Source organism: Metopolophium dirhodum, chromosome 4 (assembly GCF_019925205.1).
Source record: "Metopolophium dirhodum isolate CAU chromosome 4, ASM1992520v1, whole genome shotgun sequence".
NCBI classification, from domain to species: Eukaryota; Metazoa; Arthropoda; class Insecta; order Hemiptera; family Aphididae; genus Metopolophium; species Metopolophium dirhodum.
In genome coordinates, this window is record NC_083563.1 from 24,521,917 (window position 1) to 24,534,655 (window position 12,739).

A 12,739-nucleotide genomic window follows, 5' to 3' on the forward strand; every position below is an offset into this window, starting at 1 on the left:
AAGAAAATCACTGATATTTATAGTGCTGGAATACATTTCTACTGTGTACTCGTGTAGTGTGTACAATTGCTTTTAATATTGAAACTATACTACAGTGATATATTATAATGAGCACTCATGGGGTATTGTGGTAGGACGAATATTTGTTTCTATATTTTCCGCTACAATGAGTACCTACATAGCTTTTCGAAGCTGTATATGATATTGTTTCTTTCAGATTTTGATATCCATTTGATATGTTATACTATTATACCTACTGGTTTATTATTATAATACAGGTTGTATAAAACATGAGATTTTGATGTTAGTTAGCTGTTTTGGACGTATGAATACAATTCTGCATTTTTGTTAAGTGCAGGCATTTATCTGTAATTAATTATCTTTTGTGTACGATATGGTTAAGATTTAAATTGAGTATCTTAGGAATATGAAATTGAAGGCATACCATGTAAGTAGATATTAAGGACTAAGTTAGTGATAATTTAAATTGTTGTTGTTATTGTGATACATGTAATAATGTACTATCATCCTTTTATATTACTCATTAGTTATTGCATAAACAGGTTATATAATAACGTTTCATTCGCTCCTTACAAAAATACAAAACATATTAATTTATATTTTATACAAAAACACTACAACGTATTTACATTTAAAATTGAGGTTTATTGATTTATGTATCATTTAAAAATTAAAATGTTTATTGTTTAATAGGTACTATGTTTTGGGCCTTGGGGTAACAAGTTAAAAACATAATATTGTTACACGTTTTTTTCCTCGTGAATTGTCATTGTTATATAACTTAATTAATGGTTTTCATTAATTTATAATACAATATTTAATTTTAAGTACTATAAGGTCGTTTATAGATATTTAAGAAATCTAATAAGTGTTGATATTGTATGAATAATAATGTATATAAATATAATATTTGACTCCAACTGTTTATTTGTACAAATGTTGTTCGTCAAGTCATGTGTTCCTGCCAAATAATGAACTGTAAGTAACTAGTTAATAATATTTATATTTATATTTAGTAAATAGTAAATGGTTAATATTTTGTAGATAAATTATATTTATTGTAATTCATTCATTTTGTAATTTCTTACACACATATGTAGTTGATAGATAATAATAAATAAATTTCATTACACAATTTAAATTAATAAAATCGATGTGAATTGATCATAACATTTAGAATTGTAATTATCAGTAAATAGCTTTACTATGTATATTTTTATCAACTTCACCTTTTAAAATAAAATTTAATGCCATCTAATTAATTTAATATAAGTAGTCGGACTATTAGCTAATGGTTGATGAATTGTAATTATTTTTATTTATTCTTAGTGTACCTACCTATGTTTAATTTATATTATTTATATTTAAACGATTGCGATAATGTGATGGACTTTCAAATAAACATATTCAATAAATTATTATTTTAAATCGTATACTATCTATAATCTATTATAATTTATACGTATATAGAAAAATTACCAAAAATTAGTACTTAAATATTTTAATCGTGCAGTTTCTTGAGTCTAAATAGGAGTTATGTTATTTTAGATATTTTAGATTTTATTTTTAAAATACAATTTGCATTTTAAAATCTCAATAAGAACTGTTTTAAATAAACCAACAAAATTAATTCAAGGAGGTATGTACTACATACATTGACGCATGTTGTATTGATTTTATTTTATCTTTATTTACCATTATGTATTTACCTAAGTGTGTTTTGATGTTTCCCTCTTCATTTTTTTTTTATTAAAATGAAGACAATTTTTGAAATATTGATACTTGCGAAGTTTATTTTATCTTAGATGATCCAAATATTGTACACAAAGAATTGGAGTGTACTCATGTTAACATATTGCTAAAAATAGTATGGAAAAACTACGCAGTTCGGTTATAGGTTTATGATGAATCATTAAATTTGAAAACAATTCTGAGCTTTGATTTACCATGTAAATAATGTGTACTTAGGTTCAACATAAGATTTTTTTGTATATTCAATCTTTCATAAAAAGTATTTGTAAGCAACTACGGATGATCCAAATTGATGGAATATGAACTTAATTAAAAGTGAAGATCTTAACTCAAAATAAAAATTGGTACCTTGTAGAGTGTTATACACTAACTACTGACTAACCTATTATCTATTATCTTTTGTTAAAAAACAAATTTGTATATATTTATAAAACCACTCGTAGTTTTTATATCAGAATCAACAAATGTACGTGATGTATATAATATTTAACTATATACCTATTTTTAGATAATAATTTACGATACGAAAAATATTGAAACAGAAGTTAGAATTCTATATTTATTTTTTGTAAACTCAGAATTAGTTTTGTCTCACAGTTATTGAATGCTGCATTAAACATTGGGAAAAACTTAAAAATAAATAATATGTTATGTCTAATAATATCAAAATATTGCACATTTAGTTTTTAACAATACCTGTATAAAAATTTAAAAATAATGTATTTTAAAATCATACAAAACAAATTACATTATTATAAATAAAATAAGAATAAATAAGTACACATATTGTCATGACATTCGTAAAAAAAATACTTATTAAAACACAAAATATGATAAAGATTAAAAGATATACCTAGTTGTACATAAATTCAATATTCATAATTACATAAAATATGCATTTGTATAACAGTGCATACTGCATAATGAATTTGATTTATATAGTAGATATTTTAGAATTTTCATTGGTAGGAGTAAATTAGATTATCTTTTCAATTTTATATACACGCAGGTGTATGTTGTTACAATTAATGTAACAAATCTATTAACTTATAATTACAGTAAAACAATGATTTCATATTCACCTAAAACACATGTTGTAGTCGATGTAATACTGTGATAATGTAATGATTGGACTTGGTTTTTAAGTAGACATGATTATTATTTTTTTTTTTTTTTTAACATTTATTTAGAAAATATACAATCTGTAAGGTTTTTTACAATAGCCATATATGCGGTGTTTATGTGATTTTAACGTGAGTTAACATGATTTTAAGGAACTACCCAACAGTAGTACTTATGGCTTGAGGGATGATTATTTAAAATGTTTTTTTTTGTCTCCTGTTGGCTGTATTTTGTATATTATTTAATAACTTGCTTTATTGTTTTTGTTTTGATAAACCTAAATTGTTGCAACGAACCTAATATTAAAAAGCAAAAATTGATTCATTGACAAATTAACAGAGAGAGAGATAGATAGAGAGAGAGAAAGAGGGAGGACAAATAATGGATTAGTAATCAAGTTAATGTTATTTATTAATCAAATTAAAAATTATGTAGTTTTTGTATTTTTGTGGAAGTCCAATCAAATGTCTTATGTATCATTTCTAGACATAAATATAATTAAATCCATGAAATTATTTTATTTTATTATCAAGTAGTAAGAAATGAACATGAATTAGGTTCAGTACAATTCTAGGAGTGTATGAGAACACGTAAGTAAAAGTGTAACACTACACGATTAAACTCAACAAAAGTTTATTCTAACTAATTGTTGTATAAGTAGTATAGTATTGTAGAATATTGTTTTTTTTTTTATTAATTGAAAATAAAAAATATGAGAATTTAAAATCTGTAGAAGTAAAACAATATGTAAATTTAGTGTGAGATTACGAACATTGTGACGTGATTGAAGGGAGAGTGTTGCAGTGACACCACTCAGCAAAATATTGTTCGATATTACATAATTATGTAAAATGCTATAGGTTTAAATTTATTTTATTTTACATCGAGTCACCACCACCAAGATTCCTTTTAAACCTTTAATCACACATTCACATCTAGAGGTCGTTACAGCAACCATGGCGTATATTATGCACCCCTTGTCGTGTTCGGCGTTTCAGTCCTTACATGCATCCATACTAGTACAGTCCTCGCATAATTTACGTTTGGTTAAAAAGTTGTACATTTAAAAATATACCGACAATAATATTCAAATTGATTAGATACGTCTTAAATTTTATTCTGCGGGTGGTTTATGTAGTATTTGAATTTACAATTTTTTAAACGTAAGTTTACATACTATTTTTTATTAACTACCTATAGACAAATATTAATTTAATTAATGTTATCACACTACGTTTTAAATGAAAATAAAAGAAAGATTAAACAGATATATTTATAGAACTATTTATAATTTTAACTATTAATTCACGAAAAGATTTGTTTTAAATATTTTTAAATAATATATATTATCGATAAGTTATTTTAAATAATAAATTAATGTTTCATTTTATTGACAATTAAATTATTATAATATATCCATATATAAAATAAACATATCATAATATAATTGCGATCTCTTTGCTAATTGGACATTGGTTCATTTGGTTGGAAGTTTCTCATGTTATGTGTTATACTCCTGTAATTTTTGGATCAGTGTTGGCTTTTTTCACAAAACTATTCAACGCCTGTATTGATATGATGACTTCATCACCTTTGGAGGTCATAAGACAATGGCATAAAGTATTCTATGGTTGCAAGGCAATTCAGAAATTATCTTCAGAAGAACTAATTAAGGTAAGAATAAGAAACAAATTTATTCATATTTCTGTACTTAACGCCCGAAATTATTTTAGCATCTAATTCATTAGTGTGTAAGTTTTTTTCTTTTATTTGTTCTTTAAGTATTAATAACAATATTTATTTAATTATATAACTAATAAAGAAGGTATCTTTGAATTGAGTATTAAGTATCTAACATTTTACTATAAGTGATTTTGATATCAACACATTCAATCTTAAATAATCAGTATTTATTTATTAAACGACCCGTAAATATTCATAATAAAATATACAAATTTGTATTATATTAACAAAAATAAATTTATTGATCATAATATTATGTATTTTCTTATTATCTTTTCAATACTAGCTGATACTATATAGATAAGCTTGTAAACATTTGATAATTTTTCTTGAAATATTTCTTGAATTATATAATTATACATTTGTTCAGGAAAATTATCAAAAAAATATAAACGATTCAGCTTACAATACAAAGATAAAGTTTTTCACTATTTATAATAATAATTTGAATTTATCTCCGGTCCGCATTAAAGTTGCCTATTTAAAACCCCCTTAAAGTTGGATTTAGAGTTTAGACGTATTTTAATGTAGTTATAAGTTATAACTTTATAAGGTACACACTGCAAGACTACACGAGTAGGTACGAGATAATGGCAATTATATAATAAATATGAACAAACGAAAATCTTATTTATTTTTATACTATGCATTGGTTCAAATTATCTTTATAAATCTGCCGTATTGTAATCAGTATTTTTTGAGTTAAAATTATGTTTTAATTTTATGAAGTATGAAATAAAAATATGTTGTTTTTATTATGTTTATAATTTTATATTACAAATTATGTAATACTTGCGCAGCTATACTTTTGTTAACATTATATATTTATACATCGATTGTATATATTTACTCAGAACGACCCCCAGAGATAAAATTAAAGGTGTAAAAAAAACAATTGGCATTCTGAATTTTGAAGTAAAAGAAATTATTAATTATTGTAATATATTATAGGTAATTGATTACTTATTTTATTTTATGTAAAATGTATGTTTGATAATATTATATTTAAGAAACACGAACAATTTTAAATAATATAGATATTATTATATGCTAACGTTTACTTACCTACTTTATAATATTAATTTGAAAAGAGCTGTAAGGCAAACTACATTAAATATTATTAATAGGTACTTTGAAAAATGAAATGAAGCTTTGTTATACAATGTAATTTCTATGATAGAATTATATATATATTTTCAAATATTTTTAAAGATGGCAAATAAAAAATAGTTTTATTTTTAATTATGCTTTTTAAAACTTTGTTCAATAACTTTTTTTATATTTAGATTGCTTAAATATTGTTCATGTACGAGTTTATACATTGTAATTGTTATTTAATTCATTGATGCACAACTTAAAACTGAACGTGACCACCGAAATTATTCTGTATATACTAGAATGACTCCCAAAAAACCAATTCTAATTAGAAATAATAAAAAGCGTTGGTCGACTTAATCAACGTTTAAGTTTTATAAATAATTTATTGTGATGTGATATAGAAAAATAGTTAGAAAATTATTTCTCCCTTTCACTCTCCTTGCGCAATATTAGGATAAAATGTTAAGTCCTTAACCTTATATAAAGTTATAAGTTATACCTTTTTACATAGTTTATTGAGATTGAGATTCGGAAACTGAGCTATTTACTGGTGCTAAAATTACATTTTCTACATAGTTTATATTTTGTCTTTATTAAATAGTTACTTTCTATGTCTCTTTTAGACAGTTTAAACGGTCACTACTCATGAGTTTAAATTTAATTTCATTGATAAATAAGAATTTTGATAATAATATAAATAATAAATTTGATCTTATAAAAATTATAATCATATTGAATTATATTTAAAAAAAAATTTCAGTTATTTTTATATAATAAACATTTTTAATAATAATAATAATATTAATGTTATTTCTAAGATGCACCTTAAATGAATGTGATATAATATATTATTATATTATACCTACTTACTTTTTTTATTCATATGATACACATCATCGGTATTAAAAATATAAATTGTTCAATATTTCTTATTGTACTTGCATAGTTTTTACAATTGACTACAAAAAACTATCTATGTATAAAATACATATTGCATTTTTATAAGAAAATATATAATATAAAACAACACCTGTTCATAAATTTACATTTGAAAATTTGAAACACAATGGCCATATTGTATTTTTCTTAGAGTAGGTGTTTATAAAATCGATCGATTATATACGCGTAATTTACTAGTGACAAAAGTTCACAGTGATTGACAATATAAAAATATAGTAGGCACTTTAATTTATTGATATCTATTATGATATTATTATCTTCGAATAAATTATTATTTCTTCATTTTTTCTGTCTGTAATTATGTTTCTTTTATATTGACCCCGAACGTATTGTATTTAAACACGATTAATTTATGAAAAAAGTAAGTACATATTTTTTCTATTAGACTTGCACTTACCTAAGTTGTAATTGATGTGGTATTATAATAACCTTATCTTGGATTTGAGAAGCGAGGTATTACTGAGGTATCCACCAAGTCACCGTAAATAAGACTTGTGATTTCTGAACTTTCATATATTATTATTTATTAGTACACGGAGATATTTTGTGAATAACATGACTACATTTTTATAATCTTATACAGAGAATAGGTAGGTACAGTTATATATTATTATTATTATACATTTGTAAACTATATAAATTAGAATGCTTCATCGAATTTTTTATATAGAATAATACAATTTACAGCGTTGATGTAGAATTTGTTTATAAGTGGGATGGCATTTAATGTTGTTATTGGCATTTTAACACCAGAGGATTAATTAAATATTGAAATATACATAGAATTCTAGAAATATTTGTGTTAATATTATTATAGGCTATTAATTAAAATATGTAATTATTTTTGAATAATAAATATTATTATTGTTAGGTAACAATCATAATATACATAAGATTAATTTTAAATTACGCATGGGTTTCATCTACGAATTTCGTACATAGGTATGAGTTCTAAATAATTGAAATATACATACCCGTATAGTATTTGAAGATACTAGGGGAAAAGTTATTTAATTCGTGTGGACTTGTAAATAAATGTTTACAAATCTTTTGAAGTTGTAGAATATATATATATATTTTTTAAAGAAAATAAATAAAATTACGAAAGTAAACGTTGTTAAATTCGTCAAGCGTTCATGAATAAACAGAACGAAACAATAATACGTAAAACATTTGATGATGTTACATTGGTGATGCTGGATAACGACGTAAGAAATAGTGTTATGATGAATTAGGTACAATTTTATTTTTAAGTTTATTGTCATACAAAAGAAATTGCATTTGTTTCATTTGTACTCTTTAGGATATTTTCAAATATTGTATTAATCTAGAAAAAACAATCGAGGTAATCAATAAGTGTTATGATAAAAACAATTTTCTTTTTTTTCATCTTGAATATTCAATTCTTGAAGCGTTTAAAAGATCGCGTTAATGGTCTCATATTTAAATATTTTAATTAATTCAAATAGATAATGAAAATGCTATTTTTTTAGTATAAGCTCTGTAAGAATTAGGTAAGCTTGATGAAAAACTCAAAAAACTAAATTTTACTGTCATGAAGTTTAAATAATGTTCCTAATCTAGAACATTTAATCATTAATTACGTAATAAAACTACATGTTCACATGACACTATAGAAATGGTTTTCTATAAAATACTAGAATGACCATGGTGACCTTAAACTAGGTGATTAATATTAATTTAACGTCTTAAGGATTTACCACAAAGAGGTGAGTTTAGAATTTATTTTTCCATCAGTAATTTCTACCAGTGGGTAGTTTTCTTTATCTGTCAAGTAAGAATTAATTTTTATTTTTACTTTTTAACATCGTATAGTGCATACCCATAAGCAGATTATTATGTCTTATTTATATTGACATTGGTTTGTATTTGTATATACTATATAGATTGTATAAACAATATTTTGTTGTGTATGTCATATTGTGTAATATTATATAAAATATCATTTTTTCAAAATTCTTTTTTATTGTGTAATATTTATTTCCGATATAATATAAAACATTTGATCGTCGGATAATATCTATATTCAATTTTTTTACATTTTATGGATGTAACATAAAAATATATTTCAATAAGTTTGAAATTAAATTTTTACTAAGTTTTAATATTAAATTTCAATTATTGAAGTCCATTGGTGCACTTATTTCAATAAGTGAAGAAATCTGAAATAAATTATTCAAGCATACTAAATTCAAGTTACTAAATCTATAAAAAAAGAAAATTGTATTAGCTTATTTATACTTTAGCCTAAATACATTTTTAATGTGTATGAAATTATTTTAAGCAGTTAATATTTGTTTCATAGTTTTAGACTATCTACCTACAATACATAATATGGGTTCTATACATATATGGAGTTTTATAATTATGTGCGTTTTATTAGAAAACTATTTTTCGCGGTAACATAATTGCAATAAATATTATTATTAGAATACTTACCTAAGTAAATAATAATTCATATGTTGAAAATATGTTTTCAGGCCGCCGAAAGTGGTAATTTAGATGATTTCAACCGTCTTTTTATAGCAGAACCAGCTCGTCTCGAAGTGAGAGATTCGAAAGGTCGAGCAGCCGTACATCAAGCAGCTGCCAGAAATAAATTAAATATTTTGAAATTTATTCGTAACCACGGCGGAGGTAAATATTATACGATCCTATATTGATACGTAATATGTATATGTCTTGTGTGTATTATACACTGTATATAGTAAGGAACGTATCGCATCGCGTAATCTAACTTCAAATCTAGATTAAAAGAATAAAATAATAATTGATAATATATATTATAGATAATCTCCTGGTATATGTACTATATATACCTATTTTAAACATTGTTTATTTTAAATAAAAAATTATTTTGTAATATTTTAATTGTATGGAATAGGTTAATTGACTAGGTAATATTGACTTGAGGACTTTAGAACAATAATGTTCACTAAGTTGATCTTGCGATAGATAACTTTTATTTGTTGTTTGCTTGACGGACAGATTAATGGATGTGACTGATGTAGTGATGTGGTTCGTCCTTTTATAATGTTAATGTTATGGAATAGAGTATGGACAAAGTAAACAATATTAAAATTAATAATTTATTATATACAATCCTTTGTTAGCCAGACACAATAATGATAAACACGTTTCAAAGACTAATCGAAAATATAATAGTTGTTTTAGTGTTTCGCATACTTTCATGGAAGTTTAAGATATTGAAATTAATATTTACTCATACTAAAAATAGGATAATTATAATTTAACTAACGCAATGAATCAGTGGTGACATTTTTATTTGTTAAATATTTTCAATATCAATTCCACATAAAGAATATGTACGATTTCTCTTCTTTCTATAGGTCTTTATCATATTTCTCAGACTCTCAGTTGAGAACGGAGTAATGCAACTTCAAAAATGATTTTTTTTTTCATCCTATTTCTCTGCCTAAGATGTTATTAAGAATGTGATTCTTTCAACTAACACAACATTGGTCTATATTTTTTCCATATTCAGTTCATGTTTATCAATATACTTATATTAAAAGTTGTGAATAAAATTATTAATTATTTTTATTTATTGAAGACAAATTAAGTTTATTTATTTAAATGTTTATAAATATGTTATAATAATACATTTAATAGGCCGTATAATTCATATAGTCAGTAAATAAAATGGTTTCTTTGTTCATTAATTATTTTTTTTAAGTATTTAAATTCTGATTTCTTGTCAGGTGGCACTGCTGGGAACCTTCTTACTTTACAATTAACGATATCTATGTCAAATGTTATTTTATGTCACCACACTTACTCATTATACCTATATAGTATAGATTGTAAATATATTTTTAAATAAAAAAAATTATTTAAATTAATAGAGCATATATAACGAAGAAGTACCTAGATTAAAATTATTAAATCAAACATTTAAATTATTTGAATAGTTTTATAATATTCTATAATTAAAAAATACGTATAAATATGGTTATCGATGTATTATTTTGCTGTTTAATTAATCAGGGTTCATAACTTAAAGCTCTAAAAAGATTATTACAAGCGCAATAATATGCTCTTAAAAACATTCATATAAGCGCTTAAATATGCACTAAAAATACTAAAATATTAAAAAAAAATATTAAGTATACCGAAACATTTTTTTTTTTGAAACTTTTATAATTTAAAAAAAATTAAAAAAATATTACATCAAAATTGTTTATCGTGTCGTGGTACGTATACTCACGCGTTTTGAAAGCTACGGCACTGAAATAGACAAAAAAAAGCAAAATAGCATTTAAACTTTGAAATATGCAAAAATATGAAACATACAATTTCGTACTTAACTTCTTAGTTTTCTGAAACAAATTTTTAGTTCATACTGGCATTTTTAGGACCTTTCAAAAAATATATTTAAATGCTAGAAGTTATGAGCCCTTATCATAACTATGTCAGTTTAATTTAATTTATATACGAACATGATGAGTACCTATAGGGTATAATATTTTCTTGAAGAATAAATATAAAATAAAACAATGAATCTATATATATATTTTAATTTTTAAGTTTAATAAATTATAAATATACATTATGAAAGTATTAAATATTAATAGTATTAATGGTATTAATGTATTATTAGTAATAATATGTTTTATTTGATATTTAACTTCACATAATAAACCTCTTTTTTTATCTAAACTCTGAGTGTAATATGAAAAGTATAAAAAGTAATAGTTAAAAAAAAATGGTTCATCATTCGCCAACCATTGTTTTAGGTTTTGATCATAATAAGTCTATATAATACACAGATGATGTAAATCTACCCATTTCATTCGAATATTCGAATGTCAGTGAAATATCATATTCATTCAAAAAATATCTTATTATGCGTGTATTTTTCATGATATATTCAGTAGGTATCAACTAGATATTACTATGTATGTCCTGATAATAGACTATAGTTATTGTTATTCACATGTCATATCCATCATAAAATAATACTATTTTTATCGTTTCTGATTTTGACATTTTATCAAATTGACTTTCTATTTCCTTATCAGGAATTGTACTGCATAAAACATTAACTGATGTAGTTGATTATCTTTAGTAATAAATCTGTATTTTTCAACATGCCAATATAATAATAATAAGATCGAAGCATATTATTTAATATTATATTTTTCCTATAGATTTGAACTTAAAAGATTCTTGTGGAAACACTCCATTGCACATAGCAATCGAACACAATTCTCTGGATGCAGTGGAATATTTGCTTCAAAAGTAAGCAATATATTTAAATTACATAGTAGACGTAATAATATTTTGAAATATTGGATCTGTATTTTAAATGAACTATTCATTCGATGGACTGCGGGGAGTACCTAATCTATAAATTGTCAATACGTAATCTAAATTAATCATTAAGTATAATCATATATTATATTATTATTTATATGTGAGAAAAACTATTAATATTTGCCTCATATAAAAATCAATTCGCATAATGTATTATATTTTAATATAATAGTATAGTATATTCTTCGGAGATCTTGGATTATCTGGCGTTTTATCATTAAAATTAAAAAGTAGAAGATACACACTACACAGTCACTCCGATGAGTTTGCCTCAACTAAATTTTACAGCTCAGAGTGCTCAGACAATAGTTTTGTCAATAGTTATATAGGTTTGAATTCCAAAGCCATTTGGAAAATAATATAAAACAAAAAGTCGTGTATACAACTGTAGTTAAAACACATATTATTCAAATTAACTATCACAATAAAAATCGAAAATCCTGATTTTACAAACAACTTTAATCAATATTCTATGTAAGAAGTAAATCGACAAATTGTAAGAAATGTTCTTAAGCTGAAAGCAGTTGACTATACCTAGGTACTTAAAATAACACCTAAATTAATGCATTACATCAAAGAAAATATACGTATAGATATGAATATTAAAAGTACTCTATAACGAACACAAGCGTTTGTTGTAATAAATGCAATTGTTCACAATTTACAAAATAAATATAAATAAGAA

General features: G+C 23.7%; 1 protein-coding gene across 3 annotated transcripts in view; it reads left to right on the forward strand.

Annotated features, from left to right (window-relative positions):
- LOC132943535 (transient receptor potential cation channel subfamily A member 1) overlaps window positions 1-12,739 on the forward strand; it is a 45,598-nt gene that overhangs the window by 15,291 nt on the left and 17,568 nt on the right. For all 3 annotated transcript variants that reach the window (XM_061012576.1, XM_061012577.1, XM_061012575.1), the window contains 2 exons: window positions 9,198-9,354; window positions 11,889-11,979. In XM_061012576.1, the coding sequence (XP_060868559.1) occupies window positions 9,198-9,354; window positions 11,889-11,979 (248 nt within the window). The remainder of the gene's footprint in view (window positions 1-9,197; window positions 9,355-11,888; window positions 11,980-12,739) is intronic.